The sequence below is a fragment of the Pleurodeles waltl genome, chromosome 10 (assembly GCF_031143425.1).
Source record: "Pleurodeles waltl isolate 20211129_DDA chromosome 10, aPleWal1.hap1.20221129, whole genome shotgun sequence".
NCBI lineage: Eukaryota > Metazoa > Chordata > Amphibia > Caudata > Salamandridae > Pleurodeles > Pleurodeles waltl.
The window spans coordinates 899465272-899492087 of NC_090449.1; the positions used below are offsets into that span (position 1 = coordinate 899465272).

The 26816-nt window shown below is 46.2% G+C and overlaps 1 protein-coding gene across 6 annotated transcripts in view; it reads right to left on the reverse strand.

Annotated features, from left to right (window-relative positions):
• CDK6 (cyclin dependent kinase 6) overlaps positions 1–26816 on the reverse strand; it is a 609297-nt gene that overhangs the window by 149293 nt on the left and 433188 nt on the right. For all 6 annotated transcript variants that reach the window (XM_069211653.1, XM_069211656.1, XM_069211657.1 and 3 more), the window contains exon 5: positions 10963–11072. In XM_069211653.1, coding sequence (XP_069067754.1) covers positions 10963–11072 — 110 coding nt within the window. The remainder of the gene's footprint in view (positions 1–10962; positions 11073–26816) is intronic.

Sequence of the window (26816 nt, forward strand, 5' to 3'; positions counted from 1 at the left end):
AAGAGGAAGTTGGAGGGGGGGGAAGGGTGGAAACAGGGACAATGGTTGCCATCAGAGAGGAGGCCAGAGCCTGGATTGATATCTGTTGGACCGCCAAGCCAGTGTGAATGCCCTCCAGGAATGCATTAGTCTATTGCATCTGGGCTGCCAGTCCCTGGATGGCATTCACAATGGTTCACTCCCCTACAGAGATGGATCTCAGGAGGTCAATAGCCCCCTCACTCAGGGCAGCAGGGCTAACTGGGGCAGGGCCTGAGATGCCTGGGTCGAAGGAGATGCACACCCTCCTGGGTGAGCGGGCACGGGCAACTCGATGAGGGGCTGCTGGGAGGTCAGTGCTGGTACGAGGGTGGTGGCTGTACCTGTAGCTGGGATGGGCATAGAGGTGTCCGAACTGTCCTCTCCAGTCTCTGCCGTGTTGCTGTGTTGCTCCCCTCGCCCTCCGTCCAACTGGTGCCCTCACCGTTGGTGAACTTTGCCTCCTGTGTACTCTGAGATGCAGCTCCCTCTGTTGCTGGTGCAGCTGCTCCTCCTCTAGATGATGCTAATGCACATAAGGACAGGGTGACAAAACAAAAAGGGGGGAGAGAAAAGGATACACTGGGTCAATGGCTGCACCAACACCACCGTTGCGTACACAGCACACTTGCACACAGGAAACAGCCCTACCCACTATGCATTGCACTACCAGTTATAATGCTAGCCACCAAGGCATGGGGATGGGCACACAGTGCCAAATGCAGCACCCCTGGGACCCAGACAGCCCTGACCAGTTGTGGACGCCTACGTACTAGGTAGCAGAATTATCATTTCAGAACCCTGGCCAACATGGGGTCTACTCTGCAATGTCAGGCCTGGCCTAGGGGCACCCACTGACACACATCCCCAACCCGGATACCACCCTACCATGCTTAAGTTGTGATGATGGGCACTGTACTCACCCCCTTGTGGCTACTGTGATGCCCCAAGCACCCATCCAGCTCTGGTTAGGCCACCACCAGTATGCAGGCCATCAGGGGGGTCAGGGTTCGACGGGCACCCCTTCCTCGTTGTGAGGCCAACCCCTGCTGGGCTTCTGCAATCTTCCGTGCCCAGCGTTTAAGGTCCTCCCACCGTTTCTGACAGTGGGTGCTCTGCCTGCCGTAGACCCCCAGGGTCCGCACGTCCTTGGCGATGGCACGCCATATACCCTTCTTTTGATGGGCGCTGACCTGCAGAGGAAATACACATGATATGGTATCAGTCAGACCGTCCGGCCTGTTACACTTATGGCCCACCATACCCATTTCCCTCACCATTTACACACTCATGGCCCAGCATACAAGGTGTGCCGCCCAGGGGACATCCACCCAACCCCCTACACAAGGTCTTCATACACACCACTCCATGCATTCATGCCACATGCATCGTACCCACAGTGTACTCACCTGTTGGTCTGGAGGCCCATACAGCAGTCCGTACTGGGGTAAGACCCCATCCACCAGTCTCTCCAACTCCGCCGAGGTGAAGGCAGGGGATCTTTCCCCAGTCACACAGTCCATGGTAGGTTTTAGACACAGGTCACAGCAGCACATGCAGTGTAGGTCCTCTCCTGTTGAAGGTTAGGTAGCAAGTGAGGAATCAGATAGAAAATGGCGGTCACGTCTGCAGCAGTGCATACCGTCACCACCGGCGTACATCACCATTGGCCACTGTTCCCCATAGGGCCCAATGTTAGCCAATGAAGAGATGCACGGCGGACCACCTACCGCAACGGCACACAACATCAGCGGAATTACCTCACTTCACCTGTCCCTCCACACAGGACAGGCTGACGCCATTTCAAGGGGGGGGGGGCAGGCCCTGGATTATAACTGCTTCACAGTTAAAACTTGGGCATACAGGACAAATCCCACTTACCCATTACTAGTTAACATCATGCATTGTACTGTTGTGTCTCCAATGTACAGTTTGTGACCGGCTCCTCACTCTTTTGTCCCTTAGACTGCAACCGCTGTGAATGAACAGGAGATGGAGACATACCCCAGTGTACAGACCCCTGGTGGACCTGGCAACAATAGAGGACAGGCACATTATCCTGATCTATAGACTTGACAGGGCCACAATAACAGAGCTGTGTGCCCAACTGGAGCCTGACCTGATATCTGCTCTCCGTCACACTACTGGGATCCCCCCTCTTGTGAAAATTCTGTCAGTGCTCCATTTCTTGGCTACAGGTTCTTTCCAATGTTCTCAATAGTGCTGACAATAGTGTTGTCTGCCCTGATTAAACACATGTGCAGCTACATTGTTTTCCCCCAAGTGGAGGATTTAGCAACAGTGAAAGCAAACTTCTATGCAATGGGACATATCCCCAACATAACTGGGGCGATTGATGGAACTCATATTGCATTTGTCCTTCCCTGGCAAAATGAACATGTGTACAGAAATCGTAAGAGTTTTCACTCCGTGAATGTACAGATGGTGTGCTTGGCGGACTAGTAAACTCACATGTCAATGCTAAGTATCCTGGGTCTGTGCATGATGCCTTTACCCTGAGGAATAGCAGCATCCCAAATGTGATGGGCCAACTACAGAGGCACCGGGTGTGGCTAATAAGTGAGCCCTAGTTCCCACCCAGCATATGTTGGTGTATGGGTATGGTGTGGGCCATATAGGATAGTGTGCGGCTAAATGTTGTCCCTCGATATTTGCAGGTGACTCAGGTTACCCCAACATATCATGGCTACTGACCCCTGTGACGAATGCCAGGACAAGGGCAGAAGAACGTTACAATGAGGCACATGGGAGAATAAGAAGGATAATCGAACGTACCTTTCGCCTCCTGAATGGCAGGTTTTGGTGCCTCCATCTAACTGGTGGATCCCTGTGCTACTCACCCAAGAAGGTCAGACAGATAATTGTGGTATGCTGCATGTTGCACAACCTTGCCTTGAGACGCCATGTGCCTTTTCTGCAGGAGGAGGAGGATGGAGATGGCTGTGTGGCAGCAGTGGACCCTGTGGACAGTGAGGATGAGGAGGCAGAGGAACAGAGAACAGCAGTGATACGTCAATATTTCCAGTGGCACACAGGTAAGACAGTGTTACTTCTCATTTCATTGTCATTATTTTGATTAGCTTTAGGCAGTGGCATGCTGGTATTTCCCACTTCTATGCCCACTCACTGTACCCTTTGGTAATTCATTTTGCAGGTGTTGGTGCCCCACTATCGCTCCTGATGTGATCACTGCAGGACACTACAGGTCTTTCCTATGTGAGCATTACTGTACATTTGAACTGCAATGTTTGAACCTGGTTAAACGAATACATACTTAAAAACTCTTACATGCTCCATACTTGTATTTTTCAAGGTGTTTATTGAGGTGCTAAGAAGAAGAGGGGCAAGTGCAAGATGATAGGGTGATGATGGAGGAAAATCCAGGGTATTGTTCCAGTCTGTTTGTAGCACAGGTTCATTGACCAAGGGGACATAGGAAGGGGAGCAATGGCAGTTCAAGGTGGACACAGTGACAGAGTGTGACACAAGGGTGACAATCAGGAGAGTCTCATTTCCTGGCGGGGGTCTTCAGAATAGTCTCCGGCTTCTACCTAGATCGCAGGGAATGTTTGCGGGATGGTTCTCCTTCTGCAGGGGGAGGGGTGCTGGTGGCCTGTGAGTCCTGTGGCGGGGCCTCCTGTCCACTAATGGCAGCGGAGTTTGAAGGCAGTTCAGATGTCTGGCTAGTGGCAGGGGCCCGCTGGTGTGAGACTGCCTCCCTCTTAATGTTGGCCATGACTGCCAGCACCCCTGCTTTGGAGACCAGGGTGTTGTTGATGGCCTGCAAGTCCTTCCTGATCCTCTGGTACTGTCCCTCCTGCAGCTGCCTGTTCTCATGCACGTTGTCCAGGATCTGGCCCAGAGTATCCTGGGAACGTTGGTAGGCTCCCAGGATCTCAGTCAGTGCCTCGTGGAGAGTCCGTTCCTTGGTCCCCCAGCACACAGCACTCCTCCCAGTTTCCCTGGTGGCCTGTGCCTCTGTCCCCTGAACCGCGTGCCCACTACCACAGACAAAAGGTCCCTGATTGTCTTGGGTATGAGGTGTGCCCTGGGGTCCCTGTAGTGGTGGACACACTGCTGAAAGATGTGTCCTGGGGACAGAGGTACGGGTATGCTGGGTGGGTGCTGTGGTGGTGTTTCCAGATGGGGGAGGCTCTGTGGTGGTGTGTGACTGTGGCTGGGTAACTGACTGTCCAGAGGTCCCTGATGGGCCAAGTTGGTCATCCAGATCCAGGGGACCAGAGTTGCTGTCATCATTGTGGGCCTCTTCAGTCGGAGGACTGAATATTACTGGCCGCTCTTTTCCGCTGACATAGGCTGGGATACCTGTGGGGATGTAAGTTCTGTTTTATTGTTTCTATTTGTGGCATATTGTACATCAGTGGGTTGCCCTATTTGGTTGTATTTTCCCTGGCAGCTTTAACTTGTGTAAGTTGGCTTATGGTGGGCTAGCTGATTCTCTCTAGTGTGCATGCTTTGGTGATGGGTGTTCATGCAGGGCTGTGAGTGATGTCCATGCATTGGTGGTGCATGCAGGGCTTGCCATTGCAATGGGTGGGATGTGATGGTGGGGTGTGTGGGAGGTGGTGAAGTAATGGGAGTGAGGGTGAGGGTATGTGATGGCATGCAGGTACTGGGTAGTAGTAGTAGTAGTATAGAGTTGACGTACTAGAATCTAGTCCTCCTGCTACCCTGGCCAGGCCCTCAGGATGCATGATTGCCAAGCCCTGCTCCTCCCATGCTGTTAGTTGTGGGGGAGGAGGCGGCTCCACTGCCAGTCCTCTGTACAGCGAGTTGGTGTCTTGCTGCTATGGAACGCACCTTCCCCCGAAGGTCGTTCTACCTCTTCCTGATGTCATCCCTTGTTCTGGGATGCTGTCCCTCACGTTGACCCTGTCTACGATCCTCCGCCACAGCTCCATCTCCCTAGCAATGGATATCTGCTGCACCTGTGCTCCAAATAGCTGTGGCTCTACCCTGATGATTTCCTCCACCATGACCCTTAGCTCCTCCTCTGAGAATCAGGGGTGTCTTTGTGGTGCCATGGTTATTGTGTGAGGTGTGTAGGTGAGGGTGTGTAGGGTGAAGTGTTGGGGTGTGTGATGAGGGGTGCATGGGTGGTGTATAGGTGTAGGTGGTGTGTGGTTCTGGTTTTGTCTGTAGTCATGGTGTCTGTCTTGTGCCAACGATTTGTAATGGTGAAGGGTTATGGGTAATGTGGGTATGTGTTTTATAGTGGTGTGGGTGTGGTGTGTGTATGGGTGTCAGGTGTGTGTTATTCAAATTGGCCAATGTGATGTTGTTTTGTATGTGTGTGTGTATTTTGAGCACAGCGATACGTACTGCCAATAGTTTACCGCCGTTGAATGTCCTCTGTGGTGATTCATGGGTCATGATGTGATGGGTGTAGTTGTTTTGGTGTAACGGTGTGGGTTTTGATACCGCCAGTTTATCACTGACCTTTGGTGTGGCGGAATTGTGTGTGTGGCTGAATAGTGACAGATTGTTGTGTGTGTCATAATATGGTGAGCAGATATCCCTGGTGGCGGCGGTATGTTGGCGGCAGTCAGCGTGGCGGTAATTAGAATTTACTGCCAATGTCATAATGAGGGCCTATATCTTTACCTGCTCCAAATCAAAACTTATCACTTATTAAATCTAAAAAGGTAACCTAGTGTTAGTCAATAGAAGAGATATGCCACGGAACAGCGAAAAATGTCTTTAGGAGTTTTTCACTGCCAAGACATCTAAAAAATTACCCATATGTCCTATTTTTTAAATATAATGCACCCTGCCCTATGGGCCTTTTGGGACAAGTAGTACCCACTTACTGGGGGCTTACAAGTAAACTAAATTTGCCAATTAGTTGTAGTCTAATTTTACCATGTTTGAAGGAGAGAGCACCGCAACTTCAGCACTGGTTAGAAGTGGTAAAGTGAAGAGAGTCCTAAAAGAAAAAATACTTCAAAACACTTAAGCAAAAAAGGAGGGGTGATGGTAAAATATTTGGGGAATACCACACCAAGGATATCAGGTCTAACACAGTGCATCAGTATTAATCCACCTTTGTTAACGTTAACAGTTACTAGGTGGTGATTTCTATACCATGACTTACAGAGCAAAAAGTGGAGCATGTAATACATTATCAGTTTACCTGTAGAGTTTTAAGTTAACTTGTATTTTTGAAAGTAATAATAATAATAAAACAAGTCTGTAAGGGAGTACGAGGCACCCGAAGCAAAGACTAACCTTTACAGGGCAATATAAGAGCTCCTTGTAATCATTGGTTTTGTTTAAAATAAACACCTGCTTCCTGTATGTTTTAAGTTAATAATGTGCTTATTTATCAGGTGTTTCATACTTTTTTATGAAAGTAAACTGTCAAAAGAAGATAAATAAAATTTTTAACATTTCTCCCAGGGGTACACCTATACTATTTATCCATAGCTGTTGAATGACGTGGCCAAGACAACTCCAAAAAACCACTGTTCACACCGCACTGCTTAGAAAAGAATCACTGTTTACCGCCTCTTCGAGTCAGACTGTTTTTGTTTTGCACTTCAACTAGTTATATAAGTGCTTTACCCTAATCTGGCCACTCGTAGGTCATGGGCTACACGTTGTGAACGTAGCTTTTCACCAACATTCGGGCCTGGGTTGTTATGGTACCTTGGAGCCGCGATACAGCAGTACCCTGGTCCTGAGAGACACCTTCTGAAGCCAGCGGCTGCAGGCAAAGTAAGACACTTACCATGAGCAAGTATAACTGGAGCTTCCGGGGTCCTTGCTACTGCTAAGCGCAGCTGGCTGTCTTTCCAGGTTCTTGAATCTAAGAAGGCAATCACTTGCCTGAAAGTTTGCACGTGGGCTACAAAGGGGCTCCACTGGTAGTCTGGTTCGTGGTTTTCTTTTTCCTTCCTTTGCAATATGGCTGTTTCTTCCTTTAGTTTCTATTAGGTTATCCAATCCATCATGAGGATTGTCACATGGCGTGATTCATACTTTTGTGTTCCTCTTTTCTCCATATAAAGGGGCTCCAGTTTTTTGGAGAGTGCGTCACTATGCAACTGTATTCCATCTGTAGTTCTTTGCTCTCCCCACCTGCTGGTTCCTGTTTCTATTGCTTGTTGTGGAATTCTTCCCTGCATTCCAGAATCCTTCATATGTCGTTTGAATATGTCGTTTGAAGACCTTCATTCTGAAGGGAGGTGTTTTTAATGCCTATGGCTTTTTTTCTTGAGACTGGAACGGGTTATCGTGCGCACCTGTTTATCACACATTGCACTTGTGTGATTATAATGTGGCTTCAGGAAGTAGTTTCATGTACCTCAGACAGTGCAAGTTCCAGCTCCGAAAGATAACTCCGCATCCATCTGCGAACACTATTTTGACATCAGGAGCCCATGATCTGAAAAAATATCGTATGCTGATGGTGTAATAGCTAAACTCTATTTATCAAACATAATGCCTGCATTCACAGCCAAGCACCAATCTTGCAGACTAAGATTCTGATTTCTATACCAGTCCCATTGCTTCTCTTATATTCAGTAGATTTGGCAAACATACAGGGAGTGCAGAATTATTAGGCAAGTTGTATTTTTGAGGATTAATTTTATTATTGAACAACAACCATGTTCTCAATGAACCCAAAAAACTCATTAATATCAAAGCTGAATATTTTTGGAAGTAGTTTTTAGTTTGTTTTTAGTTTTAGCTATGTTAGGGGGATATCTGTGTGTGCAGGTGACTATTACTGTGCATAATTATTAGGCAACTTAACAAAAAAAAATATATACCCATTTCAATTATTTATTATTACCAGTGAAACCAATATAACATCTCAACATTCACAAATATACATTTCTGACATTCAAAAACAAAACAAAAACAAATCAGTGACCAATATAGCCACCTTTCTTTGCAAGAACACTCAAAAGCCTGCCATCCATGGATTCTGTCAGTGTTTTGATCTGTTCACCATCAACATTGCGTGCAGCAGCAACCACAGCCTCCCAGACACTGTTCAGAGAGGTGTACTGTTTTCCCTCCTTGTAAATCTCACATTTCATGATGGACCACAGGTTCTCAATGGGGTTCAGATCAGGTGAACAAGGAGGCCATGTCATTAGATTTCCTTCTTTTATACCCTTTCTTGCCAGCCACGCTGTGGAGTACTTGGACGCGTGTGATGGAGCATTGTCCTGCATGAAAATCATGTTTTTCTTGAAGGATGCAGACTTCTTCCTGTACCACTGCTTGAAGAAGGTGTCTTCCAGGAACTGGCAGTAGGACTGGGAGTTGAGCTTGACTCCATCCTCAACCCGAAAAGGACCCACAAGCTCATCTTTGATGATACCAGCCCAAACCAGTACTCCACCTCCACCTTGCTGGCGTCTGAGTCGGACTGGAGCTCTCTGCCCTTTACCAATCCAGCCACGGGCCCATCCATCTGGCCCATCAAGACTCACTCTCATTTCATCAGTCCATAAAACCTTAGAAAAATCAGTCTTGAGATATTTCTTGGCCCAGTCTTGACGTTTCAGCTTGTGTGTCTTGTTCAGTGGTGGTCGTCTTTCAGCCTTTCTTACCTTGGCCATGTCTCTGAGTATTGCACACCTTGTGCTTTTGGGCACTCCAGTGATGTTGCAGCTCTGAAATATGGCCAAACTGGTGGCAAGTGGCATCGTGGCAGCTGCACGCTTGACTTTTCTCAGTTCATGGGCAGTTATTTTGCGCCTTGGTTTTTCCACACGCTTCTTGCGACCCTGTTGACTATTTTGAATGAAACGCTCGATTGTTCGATGATCACGCTTCAGAAGCTTTGCAATTTTAAGAGTGCTGCATCCCTCTGCAAGATATCTCACTATTTTTGACTTTTCTGAGCCTGTCAAGTCCTTCTTTTGACCCATTTTGCCAAAGGAAAGGAAGTTGCCTAATAATTATGCACACCTGATATAGGGTGTTGATGTCATTAGACCACACCCCTTCTCATTACAGAGATGCACATCACCTAATATGCTTAATTGGTAGTAGGCTTTCGAGCCTATACAGCTTGGAGTAAGACAACATGCATAAAGAGGATAATGTGGTCAAAATACTCATTTGCCTAATAATTCTGCACTCCCTGTATTGCTAGTATGTCATTCAAGCAACCAAACCTAAAATGTTTCTATTGTTTAAATTGAAATACACACCATTCCTCGCCAGAGCAGCTCCTCCGCTACGGAGGAGCAGCGTCGACCCCCACCCCCGCCAGCAGCAGCAGCTGCAAACCCTTTAATACAAAACAATAATAAACTATGTTTATTATCGTTTCATATTAGATGGATGGGCCACGGAATGTGATGCAAACTGAGGGGAGTGCACTGAGCACTCCCCTCAGAGCGCATGTGCTTGGCCGGCCAACTCAAGTCGACCAAACACACATGCGCAGTGTGCTCTATCCAGCCCAGCACTGTGCTAAAAGCACAGGCTCCCACTCTGCCTGGGAGCGCCCAGCCAGGGCGCTCCCAGCCAATCCTGATGCTGGTATAAGCAGCTTCAAGATTAGCCGCAGGGCAGGCTGGGAGCCTGTTTCTGCAGTCGACGGCAGAGGAGTGGAGCAGCGCGGAATTAAGCTACATTAAAAAAAATATATATATTATTTTATTTCTCCCCTCCCTGCACTCCCCCCACCACGCACCGTGCCACCCCACCATTTTCTCTCCCACGAGCTGCCACTGTTCCTCGCACTGATGAATGAGCAGCTTGTGAAAAATGTAAACTATTTTGAGAAACTACTATTCAAACGTTAATACAGACACAAAGCTGTTGCAAGAATGTGCGTCCCAATTCGATATGCTGCTGCATAATAGATAGCTCATGACCAATGTGAACCTACCTATCTGTAATTATGATGACATATTGCTAATTTAGGTACAAATTAAAATGGTTGCCCTTATTCTTTTTTTTCCATGCTGATATACTAGTAGAAAGACGAACCCCATCCAGGTCATTAGAGATAGTGGGCCTCATTACAACTTTGGTGATCGGAATGATCCGACTGCAAAAGCTGTGGGCAGGAGGCTGCCTTCATAGCAAGGGCCTCCCCCTCAGTCGTATTACAATATGTTTACTGGGCTGACTGGCAGAAACATCGTATTAGGACATTTCTACCAGTCAGACAGGCAGAAACAGTGTCACAGCATTGGCCTCAGCTCCCTTAAGGGGGCACAACAGCACAAGCGGAATGAGTACTGCCTGTGCAGCAGATAGTGTGCATCCTAAGGGTGCTGGCAGGGGGCCCTCCTGTGGCACCCAGCACTGGCTTTCCACTTTTTCATGATGGAGCCCCTGCCATGAAAAAGCGAAAGAGGACTCATGATCAGCATGGCAGCACTGAACCCAGCGCCTGACCATGACTACCGCCACCCCCCCACCTGTCCCAGGGATCCATGAGCCTGGTGGTGGCAGCGGTCTCCTGGCGGTCTGACCACCAGGCCTGTAATCTGGCAGTCAGACCACCAGGAGTGCAAGGTCTGACCGCCCAAACCCGTAATGGGGGCCACTGTTTCCAGCAATGGTTTTCATAGATAGTCTAATGTATTCAGAAGTTCATGTCTTTTACTTCCATTGAACTAACTAGATTAAGAGACCTAGAAAAAAATCATTTTTTGTGAAATGCTCCATCCTTAAGACAGTATCAGAAATGACCTCGAGTGAGGTGGTCACTCTATATTTTGTTCTCTCTGTTAAAAACAAATTTCAGATGTTGTGTGCTCACTCCGAGGGGAAGCTGCACAGTATTATGTGAAACAATTTTTATATATAGGTAAGCACTTTCTGGGAGGCTGTTGTAGTAAAGAGTCTTTTACTTAAATAGTCCATACCAGTGCACTACATATGTTTAAGGAAATATAAAAGTATAGGAAAATGTGTGCTTACTTTCTGCGAAACATTTCAGCAAATATGCATCCCACACTCCAGAGATCAACTGGTGTGGCATAACTGGACTGAAGTAAAACTTCTGGGGCTCTGTACCACAAAGTGACCACCTGCAAAAATCGGAGGAACGTTATCAGATAAATCTGCTTTACAATAGTTTGTATTCTGTATTCCAGATCAGTAAATACAGTGACAACAGATCACTGTTATTTTAAAAGAACTCCTAAATTAATTGATCATTATATCATCATTTCAAAATGGTTTTCTGGGACAAGCGCAACTGCAAATGAGAGCATGGAACATAGGAAAATAGCTTTAGGCTTCTATTGGGCAAGGAGAAGGCAAATGTGAAGCATATAACAGAAAGGACAGCAAAGAAACAGATGTTCAAAAATGTAATTCAATAAGGGAGTAAAGACTTGAGTGACAGCCACTGTAAAACAAGAGACTAAGGGGGTTATTCTAACTTTGGAGGAGTGTTAATCCGTCCCAAAAGTGACGGTAAAGTGACGGATAAACCACCAGCCGTATTACGAGTTCCATAGGATATAATGGACTCGTAATACGGCTGGTGGTAAATCCGTCACTTTTCAGTCACTTTTGGGACGGATTAACACCTCCTCCAAAGTTAGAATAACCCCCTAAGTATCTCATTTGGAAGTGGGCAGTAACAAGACATTCATAGCTGCCAAGGCTTCAGATTGCTATGTGTGACATTTTCATAATTTCAGTGTAATTATGAGTGACATTTCAACGGTTATGAGTGACGCTTTCTTGAGAGCAAAATCAAGCAATTAAGACAAGGGAAACATATAAATATATGAAATTACACCAATTTGAGCAAAGAGAAACTCTTAAGAAGATCTTCAAACTGCTGCAAGGCATTAGAAACAGAAGCACTGAGTGCCCTTGTAGCCTGATCGTACTCATTGCACCGCAGTCACACCCAGGCAGGAGGCTGTATTCAAAAAGTCACCGCTCACTTCATTATTAAAAAATAAGCCTTTTCATAAATTGCTTAGCTCAGTCACACTAATCATATTAATCATTATTAGCTGAGAGTGTCAGCGATCCGCTAGTACCGTGACTCCACTTCAGTTCAAGATGCAAATGCATGACAGTGGCTAAAGTCTACCACGCACCCCCCCCCCAAAAAAAAAAAAAAATGTACGCTAAATGCACTAGCTGAAAATTACACAGTACTCGCATGTTCACAAATCACTTATGTACATGCCAGTGAGGAGATGAAACGAAACAAAAAAAGTTCACTCATCTCCTCGCTTGCATGTACTTAAGTGATTTATCTATATGCGAGCGAGGAGATGAGTGAACTCTTTTCATTTCAGTTTTTATGGCCGAGCGCAAAGCGCTCTGTCCATAAAGTAATCTCTCTTTGGGCTTCAAACCACACCCAGGTCACGTCAGTCTCTTTCATTGGTTCCTGGGCTTGCTCTTTAAAATCTGCTTGCTTTCATTTGTGAAAGGCATGCATACGTCATGCCTTTTCCGATGTTTAGCCCGCCTACACAGCCCCAGTAAACTACTAGAAACATACGAGGCACGATGTTTTGAGCCTGGTTTCTGGACTACTTTATCTGATAATTTTCCCTGCAGCGAGATCGCGCTGGGGTTTAAATAGCGTGATCGTGCTCCGTTTTTTCGTTTTCAATTTCAGCACGATCTCGCTGCATTTTGCATGGCGAGATGGCGCTGTGTTTTTTTTTCTTTTAATTTGTGTGGCAAGAAAAGTTAGGTTAGGAGTTTACCACGCAAATAGCTCCAACTCGAGCAAATGCGAGCCCCGTTGCATTGAAAATGCTTGTTACTTATCTGCCGGAGGTCACAATTATCTGGCTGCAGCAGCGCCGAGCACTGATTACCACCTTAGCAGTTCCCCCAATCTGCTTGCGCCTGTTGTCATCTGCAATGAGATTTCAGAGGCGCACACATCTTTAATATTTCCTCCAATACCTTGAAGTCGAGTATGCGCTAAATAAAACTGCAATAAAATAAAGAGCCTAGTATCCAGCAGTTTTTAAAAACATAGGGGGTCATTACAACCCTGGCGGACGGTGTTAAAGCGGCGGTAAGACCGCCAACAGGCTGGCGGTCTTTTTTTTAGTATCATAACCATGGCGGTTACCGCCATGATCATCCGCCGCTTCACCGTTCCGCCCGCCGGGGCGGAGACGACCGCTGGGCTGGAGACCTGGGTCTCCAGCCCGGCGGCCGTCACAATACCGCCGCCGGTATTTCGATCCGGCTTACCGCCGTGGATTTCCAGCAGTAGGAACCGCCATGAAATCCAAGGCGGTAAGCCCTATCAGTGCCAGGGAATTCCTTCCCTGGCACTGATAGGAGTCTCCCCCACCCCCCACCCCCACCCCGACTCCCTCCCCTACACCCCCCCACCACCACTGCCACCCCCCAAAGGTGGCAGGGCCCCCATCCCCACCCCGACCCCCAACATCACATAACTCACACACACACGACACGCATGCAGGCACCACCAGCACACATACACGCACACATCCATACAGCCATACACTCACTCCCAACACACGCAACACACCCGCAAGCATACACGCACTCACACCCCCCCTCTACATACACAGACGCACACCCCCATGCACCCACACAACACCCCCCAACCCCCTCCCCTAACGGACGATCGACTTACCTTGTCCGTCGATCCTCCGGGAGGGGACGGGAGCCATGTGGACTGCTCCGCCGACATCACACCGCCAACAGAACACCGCCACGGCGAATCACAAGATGTGATTGGCTGGGCGGTGTTCTGTTGGCGTGACGGTGGAGGTGGAGCAACCTCCACTTCCCCGCCGCCCGCCAGTATGGCTGTTGGCGGCTCTCCGTCGTTAAAAGGACAGAGAGCAGCCAACAGTCATAATATGCCGAGTGGCAAACCGCCACTACTGGCGGTCTTCCACACGGCGGTCCCTCGACGGTCTTGTTAAAAGACCGCCGAGGTTGTAATGACCACCATAATCTTTCCCAGGGAAAGCCAACAGCTACAGGAGGGAAGGCGGAATGCATTTTTTGTGACAAACACGAGTCTGATGGCCCCAAGATTCCTAAAACTTTCTACAAGCACAGAACATCCACAAGACAAAAATAATGGATTGTGTTAGGAACCAGATCATGGCCTCATGTGTAATTTGACTGCTGTGCTATTCAGAGGCACACACCACACCAGGGCACTGTTGGGCTAATTCGCAGGTGTCAGACTACAACCCGGTACTGGTTTAAGAGTAGCTGTTTCAACTTGGTGGTTCCACTCTCTTCAAGTCCTGCATGTTGAGTTTCAGGTTTATTGGTATCTAGTCTCCAGAACAGTAAGGAACTAACATAGTTTGTGGTCTGGATGCAGTTGGTTTGGTAGACCTACTGCCTCTGTCACAGTAGCATTTTGCCAGCGAGACACCCAACCACCTAAATGAGGCCTCAAGTTGAGTTCTACTCTCTACCTAGGTACAATAATGCGCAGAGAAACACTGTGGTCTTTTTATACATTATATGCATCAGACTAGCAGCAAAATAAAGGCAATGGGAGACAAAAACAAATTTAAAAAAGCTGAGGTCGAGAGATGCAAGTAATAGATGACAGACCGAATAATTAGATTATTAGTGAATTAGAGGCAAAGGAAAGGGGATTTGTGTTACAAGTTTGACATGTATAAGGTGGAGCAGGTAAACAGGTAGGATATAATTTATATGAGACAAGTTATTAACACTAACATTTAAAATTGTAGGCAGCTGTCAAATAGGGGGATGTCTTCATTTCAGCTTTCCAACGGATACCATAAATACCAAATGTGAAGCTTATGCTGTTTATGATGTCACTCAGAGCCTGAAGGTGAAAAACATCCTCCTTGTTGATGGGCCGATACATATGTAAATGTATTTCTCAGTAATCTTTATGTAGTCTTATACCTATGCACACAGTATTACATGAAGTAACTTTTTATAACCCCAACTCCGCCTCTTTTTGCTTCAATCCTACATCAAGCCCTACTTCTACACCAATTTGTAGGACTAGGCATTGTAGTAAACTTAATAGAAAGTCACATTAAAATTAAACAATATTCACCAGTGGTGATCACATTTTACTAAACGTTTTAGATTTCCACCAAAAGTATATGCCAGTCTCACCATGTCTAATAAATATCGACGCCTACTTAACCAGTCAATTACTGCAAGACTTCTACCCGAAACTGGTAGTGTTAAAATCATCTGTTTGGCTGTCCCTCTAAAATCATAACCTTAAAAGTGTTTGATCATTGAAGCATTCTTTCCTTTTATATCTATGCCCATCCAGGGCAGACCGAATCTCAGCTGTGATGCCCCTCCCTTAGATACCTCACACTTTTCTTAGGGGTACGTTCCCCTCCCCTAACCAAATAAAGCTGTTATAATTCTGGAATTCCTTGAGTAAGTTTGTTTCAAAGTAACGCTTAGAAAAGTGAAATGGCTTTGTGTGGACTGACCTCTTAATGCCAGCGATTCTTCCAATTTATAAAATGGAGAACTTTTGCCATTTTTAAAGGTATTGAAAGAAACTTGCCAACAGCTCAGGCTAGTTCGTCCACAAAATGCCCTGGATGGTTGGTGGTTGCACATATTCCCAATTACCTGATCTATTTCTTGCTGCACTGGAAAGGAACCTTCTATGTAGGTTTTTAATCCTGGTGGGATAAAGGGTCAGAGGTAAAGCTTCTACATTTAGTATCATATTCTTGAAATACAACACCAACTAGAAGCACTGCACCACCTTAATGTGAGCAGGTGCTGACATTTCCAGAATGTCATTCGCAAACATAGTAACTTTGAAGATGTCTTTTCTCAACATGACCCTCGGCATAGCTTGAGGAGTCCTTACTCTGTGATTCCAAGTTTCAATTGAGAGGGCAAAAAAATGAGAGACAGCAGGTATCTTGAACACTTGAGACCACAGATGAGAATAGCCCAATTACACGAATTTGAGCTGTACAGAGGTTTTTACCCAATTCAGAAAATGACATTGGGTAAAGTAGTATGGATTTCTTCCTGTGCTGTCTTGCTATGTCCACTATGTTAAAGGCCTTAATATTGTTACTGCCTACAGTTTATAGAAATGCCCTGATCTGGGCTATTATTGGTATCCCACAGCCTGCTTTGGGTGAGCCTTCTGTAGTATTATCTGCTCCAATCTTTCGTCTAACATTTTCCCAAAGATTATTTAATTAATATTAAGTTGGGGCATTGTTCTAGGTAAGCCACGGCTCACTGACTACACTTTGGCTTCAGAATCACTGATGCATGATTACCTGCATATATGTTCGTCACTGAAGATGTTCACTGGGATTCCCACTAGCATGGTGCAAAAATATAGAAGGCACCAGGTCTGGTACTTTCATAATTTTCAAGACTTTTATCATAAGGATTAGCTCTGCCTTTGAAATGGGGGCTTTTACCTCAAATCTTTATTTCTTGTCACCTCTATGGAGCACAGTTTGCTGTAGGTTTTCCATCAGCTTTTGTGGTTCTACCTGCTCAAGTGTGTACCCCTCCTGATAGAAGCTATGGGACATTTTAAACTTATCCTCCTATGTCTGTAACTAGTCACTATTTGATAAATTGAATTCAGAACTGAAGATACATAAATGGTGTGCCCTCAGTTCATTGTTCATTTGCTAGAAGCCTACCCAGCTTATGACTAAGATGCGAGCAACAGAGAAAGTAGCCATACTACAGACATTCATGCTGTATAATGGACATGTTGCCACTCTTCAGGGATACACAAAAAGAGTGAGGCATATGAACTTTCAAATTACATATATAGGCCTTGATGAAGTGAAATGTACAGTGAAATGAGTTAGCTAAAGAAGGTGTCTCTCTTCATTGCTTTAATGTTGGGAAATCATATAAATGAAACACTAAGAATTTAAATAAATGTAAAGAAGAAATAAAACTTAAAGTGTTCTATCCTTTAATTTTCTCTCCGGTGGCTCAACCAAAGAAATTAGTTGGAGCTCCTTAACTGCTGATCCTAAGTTTTCATCCATTGCTGCCTTGTTAGGGTATCTTTAAGATACTGGGAAAAGCACAGCTACTCATTACAACAAGTTTGTCTAAATATCTTACAGGAAGCAGGGTACTGTCTAAGTGAAAGTACAGGTAATACTATGGAAAGAGAAAGCAATACAAATAAACAGAAATGTTTGTGACCAATATTTTTGAATGTGAAAGGGGCATGAAACAACAGTCTTCCGGATGATGAGGCACATTGACACTCCAAAGATATCTTGGTGTCAGATGCCCACCAAGAGGGTTAAGAATAGGCATTTGTTGGGTTGTTGAAAATCTGGATGTAACCAAAGGAAATACATTGGAAAATAAATTTGAAGAAACATCAACTGATTTTATTCACATGCTGCCTTTACAAGCAGAGTTTAAAATTGAGAAACTTCAAACTGAGACTGGGGAAATCAAAATTGAAACCGTAAAATAGAGGAGACAGACAAAACGTTTTATGAAATATTTCATGAAATTATGAGCAAGTAATAATAACAAATACCTAAGGAAAGTGTAAAGATTGGGAGGTGTGAGAGACTTAAGGCTTGGTAGAGTAAATACATATGCAAATAATGATGAAACAATAAGAGAACCAAAGCTATAATAAGAGAGAAATCACCTTAAAATGAAAGCACCAGTAGTGTAATCGATACTCATATTAGTATGGAAGAAGTTAACAGATTTTCCAATAGGAAGATTATCTTTTAAGAAGAGCTGAAAAGCATGAGATTTTCCAAATTATGGACCTCATTACGACTTCGGGGGTCTTTTAAGCAGACCGCCAAAGCCGCTGCAGCCAACAGACCACCAATGCTGGTGGTCTGCTGACTGCCATATTAGGAGTCCTGTTTGGACTTCCACCCATAAATGGGTGGAAGTCCGACTTCGTCGGCCTGGCCGACAGAGTTGAAGAAGCAGTTGCATCACCAGCACCGCCATGCCAGCAAGACTCCGCACGCCATATTACGACATGTAATACGGCTAGGCGGAGTTTTTAACAGCGGTGCGGTGCAAAACACCAGGACCCATCCCCTCCCGGACGAACAGCTCACCGGAAAAGGTAAGTTGATTGTCCGAAGGGGGGGGTGGAGGGGTGTTGAGTGCATGTGTGTGGTGTGTGCGTGTATGTGTGCCTGAATGGGTGTGCATGAGTGCATGTGTGTGCATGTGGGTGTGCATGAGTGTGGACTGAGAGGGGTGTGTGGATTGAGAGGGGATGTGTGTGTGTGTCGATGATGGGGTTGTGCATTAATGTGAATTTGGAAGGGATTGCGTGTATGAGTGGGGGGTGCATGGAGGTGTGGGGATATGTGTGCATGTGTGTGCTGGCGACAGGAATGGGGATTCCTGTCGCTGGGTAATGACTGCCACTGCCAGAGGCCTGCTGCCGGCCCGGAGGAGCTCACTGCCGACCGCATAGGTGTGACCACACCGGTGGGCCAGGCAGCGTTGTGGCGATTTGGCTTCAGCCAAACCCCACAACTTGTAATGCGGCAGTCATTACCACCTGGTCTGCGGCAGTAGGACCGCTGCTGCAAGGCTGGAGGTCTGATGACCACCAGCCTTGTAGTGAGGGCCTATGTTGACTGGCAAAGAGCAAACAATGGCAACAGAACGTAGCGAGAGACAGAGAATAAAAACAGGTGATAGAGCAAGGAGTACTTGAAAAGGATAACAGGAGAGAAGAAATTAGTACTAGCTCATGAATTCAAGTAAAAATCACAAAAATATAGCACTGATATGTCAAAAAGAATGTTGAATATTAATGAACTACTAATGGAGTAGTTAACAAAGGTCACTCTTCTACTTTAAGCTGCCACCAAGATAAATCAGAAACAAAAGCTGGTTTGTTAAGATTGACAAAGAAACCAAAATGTAAGACTTTTTTCATGAACTGTAAGCCGAATTAAGGCGAAACAACATGTCGCCTGGAAGATGCTGAACAACTGTTAGGGATCTAGAAAATGTACAAAAAATATTAGGTTTGGACTCTAATGTAATTGCAGATTTAGAGTAACTGGTAAAAGACAGGCATATTTATACTGCGCTTTTTGAAGGACATTGACTAAGAAACAAATAAAATATTACCCCTCTCTTTCCAACTCACAATGTAGTGGATGTATTTGATCAATTAGGGCCTCATTATGAAGCTCGCGGTCTTCAGACCGCCAGCCCCATGGTGGCGGTTATGACCGGCCCTGCTGTGGCAGTCTGAATGCCGCATAAAGATCCATGATCCCGATGGCCTGGCAGTGGCAGAAATAGTAATCCACCAGGGCAGCACTGCTTTTCATCGCCATGAAAAGGCTGGCGGAGAACAGGTGTGGGAGGCAACAGGGGGGGCCCTGCACTGCCCATGCACTTGGCAGGGGCAGTGCAGGGATCCCCCTGCCCAGCACCGTCACAATGTTCACTGTCTACTGTGCAGACAGTAAACATAGCAAGGGTGCTGGTGCATCCTGCAGGCGACAGCATTGCTGCCGGCTTGATTACGAGCCAGAGACAATGCTGCCACCTCTTTCCTGCTAGGCCGGCAGGCAGAAACCAAAGTTTCCGCCTGCTGGCCTAGCAGGAAACACCTTATAGGTCTCATCGGGTTGTCGCTATAAGGGCGGCGGCCACCCTGTTGGGAGTTCGACGGACAGGCTTTGCCATCCGTCAAATTCATAATGAGGGCCTTAGTGTTGAAAGAAAGTGATATGGTAGAAAATGTTAAGACCTTTGAATAAAGAATGGCCAGCACTGATTAGCTTGAAAGCAAATGCATCAAATATTATCAGACCAGCAGATATAGGGTATAATAAAGCTGTAATGAATTTGGCGGACTAATAACGGCACGCAAGATAATAACGGCAAGCAAGAAAACAACTAGAGGTTATATCTAATGATTAGCTTGTGCAAAGAGAGGAAATACACACAACATAAAAGAAAGTATGTGGTATGTTGACTGATTTACTTTTTCTCCAAAATGTATAAGTTGTAACATCCAGTGCCAGGTTTAATGACTGGCCAGGTCTCTGGAACAAGGCTACGGCTGAAAAGCGTTGGGAGGAAGTCATTCGTGTTATTGCTAATACATTTTTGCAACTGTCCGAAGGTGTCTTGACTTTTCCTTAAAAATGGGATAAGGAAATACTGGATTTATATTTATGGGATTCCCGATCCCATGTCAGACCGCCATTATAGAGCCTTGTTATTTCTGGAGAAAAAGTTGATGAATATATATATATATATATATATAGCCAATAAGCCAAATCGTGCAATCCTCCGCCGCAACACAGCAGGCCAAGGCGGGGCAGCGATCCCCTAATGTTCAAAACAGCCGTCTACCCCGCCCAGGCGTTCTACTTCCAACACACACAGGACAAAGGAAAACAGCCCTGGCCATCCCGTCTTGCAAAAGTGAAGTTTATTTGGCATTGGATGGTGCCCACTACCAAGGTGTGGCCTATGCTCAAACTATGCAGCCTGGCAAATGCTAAGCAGAGCCTTGTATAGGGACATAAAAGACCTCATGAAGAGATTATTTGGCTCTCCAGTATACCAATATCCTCATATAAGAGCAGCAAGTTATTTTAGTCACTCTCAGTTAAATTTAGGCCTAAGAGAATATGTACTACATATCTTTTTTCTTATATCAAGACTCTATGAACCTGATTAAGAGCTTGGAGTATCGGATGGCGTTCCTCCATTACTGAGGAACTGATCCATTAGTCATACTAATGGGGAATGGCCTGCTGTATTTAAAGTTTGTACTGAAGGACTGCCATCAGTCATGACAGAGTAGGCTCTGTCAGCGAATCCTCAGTGCTCTGTCACTGGTTCTGCAGTCCGCTGTCGCTAGATAAAACTCTATCAGCATTGCTAGGCTGTACATCTGCGTACCATATTTACAGTTATATATCTTTAGAGTGGGGCCAGGAAAACCACACAACAAAGTACGGCAATGTCAGAAGTGTTTTTAGATGGTGGATGCGTCCATCAACACACATAGCTGCTCTTCATCAAGTTATCAATCACACCTGTACCTCACACTACAAATCTACTATTCTAACACCACAACCATTTACCACTCTCAGTTCACACCAGCACCAGGAGCACAAGCACGTCAGTAACGTTTTTTTTTTTTTACATAAATGCCTGGGAGAAGAAGCAAATGTGTGACAGAATAGTAGATAAGGTGAATGCTGTCTCCAGTATCAAATGCTCACAGGAGGACTTCCACAAGTGATAGAATAATCTGCTGGAAAGAGTACCATCTCTCTCTTCCCTTGCAAACCGAGACGCCCTGGCAACTGGTGGTGGTGGTTCTCAATGGCCCCTCAAACTCATGCCCTAGGAAGAGAAGGTATAGTCCATACTCCACACTGAAGGTACCAGAGGAATGCCTTAACCAATTCACCTTCTCTCCACCGTGGTGCTTCTATTCTCCAACTCAAACCCTCCACTAATGGCAATCTATTAGCACAGTTTTCAAGCATGTTGTCCGTCACTACTACATAACTTAGCTATTCACTGTATGGAAGTTAATTATTGTTTGGGGTGGATGGCAACCCACCACAAGTACTAAAGTTAATAAACTGTTAGGTGTAGTGAGAGGTTTCAACAATGTAAGCCAGAGCTCAACACCTGCTAGCCATCACAGAGAGCACACAGGCTTAACTTAATCAAAATGTGTAAACCACTTAGAAGTACAAAAAGAGTTAAAAAGTCAAAAACACAGCACAGTGAAAACACTACTTACATTTTGCGAAATAGAGTAAAATATAACATGTAAATTACACTAAAAGTACTACAATTCAGGAAGGGGAACCAGAGATATGAATTTTTAAAGATTTTGGTGTAAAAAGCTCTAAAAAGTCCAAAGCACAAACAATAGCTGATTGGATGGGGAGACTAGGACCTACATGACATATAAGTTCGTATGTGATGGAGCCTTGTTCAGACATAACAAGTGGACTGGTCCTGGTGAAATTCTGAAAGTCACAAAGTTAAAGAAAAATCTATATTCAAATGCAGAAAGGGGTTTTGAAGTAATTTCAGCAAAAAGTAAAATGTCCCTTCTTCACTAGTAATAAGATACTCAAAAACAACAATAACTCCAGAGCAAAAAAGTATCTGGCTGGTGGGACTATACAGCATCAGATTAAATTTCAGATTCACCCTGCTCAAAGATCCCCACATCCTGGAAAAAAGACAAGTCCCTTTCTGCATTGGTAGTTAGAAACATTTTTATCAAAATCCTTACCAGAGCTTCAGTGGGGACCGATTTACTTTGTGTATACTAATAATAATAATGTAGAATGAATTTTATTGGTTTGATTATTTATAATCTTTACAGTAAATACATACAATACAAAATGGCCATAATAAAACAATAAAAATCATATTTCAATGTTAAATGATTTACTGTTTAAAAATGCAATATATTGTGCTCTTCATCAGTACGTTTTGGTTGTTGGTTGCCATACCTTATATTACCTTAAGGCAGAATGAGATAATGCTTAGTTCAATTTGGTATTGACAAGAGTTCTTAACTTGTCAAACTCTGCATGTTCTGAGGTATCATTGTAGTGGAGCAGAGAACTAACTCACCTTTGCAAGTTCTAACTGCTGTTGAGAGGACCTCTTGGACCTGTGTTGGTTCCCCCTGTTTTTAGTTTCATTTTATATTTCATATTTTATTTGTTTTAGTTAGTCTGCTTTTAGCAACGACTTTTTACATATTTCATCTGCTTGCTTTTAATCTTGAAATACAGAGATTGTGCTGCTTGTTTAGTTAGCCTTTGCAGGACATGTAGTAAGAACTTTCTGTCCAAGGCTAACAACACTGTATACAATATGCTAGTTTGTGTTACTCGTTCAGGCGAGAGCTTCTATCACCTAGACACAGAATTATATCAGGACTGTGCTTCCAATACAGTATGGGGGTCATTACAACATTGGCGGTAAAAGGCGCTTACCGCCGTGCAGAAGACCGCCAACACACCGCCGCAGGTGCGGCATTCCGCCACGGTCATTATGACCCACAGCCCGGAATCTGCCAAAATCCAGACACCCACACAAGTCCGCCACACCAGAGGTCAGTGATAAACTGGCAAAAACAAAACCTCCACCGTCACACACTATCACGACCCACGAATCCACGCGGCGGTCTTTCAACCGCGGTATTCCATTGGCGGTACACACCGACGCTCTCAAAATACACACACATTTACAAAACACAGCCACATTATAAAATTCTAAATACACACACCTGATACACATACATACACCCCTCCCACACATCCAATACAATATAAAACACACACCCACATCACCCACAAACCCCTAAGACCAAAAATTGAGAATGAAGCACAGAGAGAGACACTACAATCTACAAACAAGCATCCGCAGGCACAAAACACCATCATCCACATAACATCCACGCACCCCACACAACACACCACTAAATATCACCCCACATATCACAACACACACCACCCCACACATCACCCACACCACCCCATTGCACGGCAGAGACACCCCAGGTTCTCTGAGGAGGACCTCAGGGTCATGGTGGAGGAAATCATCCGGGTAGAGCCACAGCTATTCGGATCACAGGTGCAGCACACATCCATAGCTAGGAAGATGGAGCTATGGCGAAGAATAGTGGACAGGGTCAACGTAGTGGGACAGCACCCAAGAAATAGGGATGACATCAGGAAGAGGTGGAACAACCTACGGGGGAAGGTGCGTTCCGTGGTATCCAGACACCACCTTGTGGTACAGAGGACTGCGGCGGACCCCCACCTCCTCCCCCACAACTAACAACATGGGAGGAGCAAGTCTTGGCGATTCTGCATCCTGAGGGCCTCGAAGGAGTAGCTGGAGGAATGGACTCTGGTAAGTAAAACTTTAACTACTATATCCCCCACCCTACCTGCATGCCATCACATACCCCCACCCTCGCCCTCACCCCCATCACTCCTACTCCTCACAAATGTCCCAATATCACAAACCACACATCCCAACACCAAGCCCTGCATGCAACACCAAAGCATGGACACACATTACCAATGCATGGCCACTGCACATATCCATACACCCCCCTAAACCATCATCACACAAGGTCCCACACAGGAATGCAAGCACTGGGGTACACGGTCACCCACCAATTGCACACCATGGCACATACAGATGCAATAATCATGCTTTATTACCCCTGCAGGACTCCTACCCAACATCACCGCACAGGAGGGTCCACACCACCAACAGAACAGGCCCACAGTGATGACAGCAGCTCTGTCCAACTGGATCTAGATGATCAGCCCGGCCCATCTGGGACCTCGGGACAGTCAGTTCCCCTCACACAGTCCCAGGCCACTACAGAGCTTTCCCCCACTGGAAACACCAGCACAGCACCCACCCAGTGGGCCCATACCTCTGTCCCCAGGACACGTCAATCAGCAGTGTGTCTACCACTACAGGGAACCCAGGCTAACCCACCACCCCAACAACAACAGGGACCTGGGGGCAGTGGTAGTGGGCACACCGTTCAGGGGACAGAGGCACAGGAACACAGGGGAACTGGGAGGGCTGCTGTGCGACAGGGGGAGGACAGGCGCAGGGAACCCACTCTCCACGAGGCCATCTCCAACATCATGGGAGCATACCACAATTCCCAGGAGACGATGGCAACGGTACTGGCCAAGTTTCAGGAGACCCAGCGGCTGCAGGAGGAACAGTATTTGGGCTTCAGGGAGGAACTCAGATCCATCAATTCCACCCTGGGCACCATCGTAGGGATGCTGAAGGAAGTCCTCAACACCAGGAGGGACAATGTGGCACAACAAGGGGCCCCTGACACTAGCCTGGATGATGAACTGCCCACCACCTCCGCCGGCGCTAGTGGACAGGAGGCACCGCCACAGGACCACCACACCAGCACCCCACCCCCTGCAGAGGGAGAACCACCCCGCAAACGGTCCCTGAGATCCAGGACAAAGACAGAGACCCCCGCCAAGAAATGAGACTGCCATGAATGTCATCCTTTTGTCCCACCTTGTCACCCTGTCTATCCTCAAACTGCCCCAGCTCCACTTCCTATGCCCCTTTGGCCAATGCACCTGTGAAACAAATAGACTGGACTCTGCCATGGACATTCCTCCACCATCACCCCTCACCATTTTACCGCATTCTCCAATATTGAGCACTAAAATAAACACCCATAAAGCACAAAACAATCTGGAGTCTGTCTGTGATTTCCAAATAGTGTATTAGAAATTACAGTGACAAAATGCTCTTTCAATTGTAACGTCAACATACCTATGTCACACAGCTCTAGTCCATGAGGAAACAAAGCAGATGTCACACAGTGGGACCCACATCTGTGAAATCATAAGGGAATGTGAAAACTCAGTGACCATACACTGGGTGAAAAGGACAGACAGTAGAGAAGAAGTAGTGTTAAATTACATGTAGTAGGCACGTTTGTCTTCTTACCTGTGTCTCACTAGAAGTATTGCAGTATAACCGAGTTCCTGTTGTCGATGTCCTCTTCTTCTGTTTCCTCGTCTTCACTGTCCACAGGCTCCACAGCTGCCACAACACCTCCATCTGGACCATCCTCCTGCAGAAAAGGCACCTGTCGTCGCAAAGCTAAGTTGTGAAGCATACAGCAGGCCACGATGGTCTGGCACACCTTCTTTGGTGAGTAGAATAGGGAACCACCTGTCATATGGAGGCACCGGAACCTGGCCTTCAGGAGGCCGAAGGTCCGCTCTATAATCCTCCTAGTTCGCCCACGGGCCTCATTGTAGCATTCCTCTGCCCTTGTCCTGGGATTCCTCACTGGGGTCAGTAGCCATGACAGGTTGGGGTAACCAGAGTCACCTGAAAAAGGCGAGAGACAACTGTGAGACACACACTAACCTGTATAGATATCCCCAGACCCAGACAACTATTCCCACAGATTTGGTTCCAGGTGCTCACCTAATAGCCACACACGGTGCCTCTGGAGTTGCCCCATCACCTAAGGGATGCTGCTATTCCGCAGGATGTAAGCGTCATGCACTGAGCCAGGGAATTTGGCAGTGATATGGGAGATGTACTGGTCTGCCAAACACACCATCTGCACATTCATTGAATGATGACTCTTCCGGTTTCTGTATACCTGTTCACTCCTGCGGGGGGGACCAAGGCCACATGTGTCCCATTAATGGCACCTATGATGTTGGGGATATGTCCCAGGGCATAGAAATCACCTTTCACTGTAGGTAAATCCTCCACCTGAGGGAAAACGATGTAGCTCCGCATGTGTTTCAGCAGGGCAGACAACACTCTGGACAACACGTTGGAAAACATAGGCTGGGACATCCCTGATGCTATGGCCACTGTTGTTTGAAAAGACCCACTTGCAAGGAAATTGAGTACTGACAGCACCTGCACTCGAGGGGGTATCCCTGTGGGATGGCGGATAGCTGACATCAGGTCTGACTCCAACTGGGCACACAGTTCCAGGATTGTGGCACAATCAAGCCTGTAGGTGATGATTACATGTCTTTCCTCCATTGTTGACCGGTCCACCAGCGGTCTGTACACCGGAGGATGCCGCCATCTCCTCACATGTCCCAGCGGACGGTGCCTATGAAGGACAACAGCGAGCACAGAGTCAACCAACTCAGAGGTACGTACACACAGCTTACACAGAACACGATTCATAATCCGAAATTAGCATGTATGACTGTTGAGGCAAGGCCTAGGTATGTGTGACGCAGTTAAAAATAGAGCCATGTGGGCCC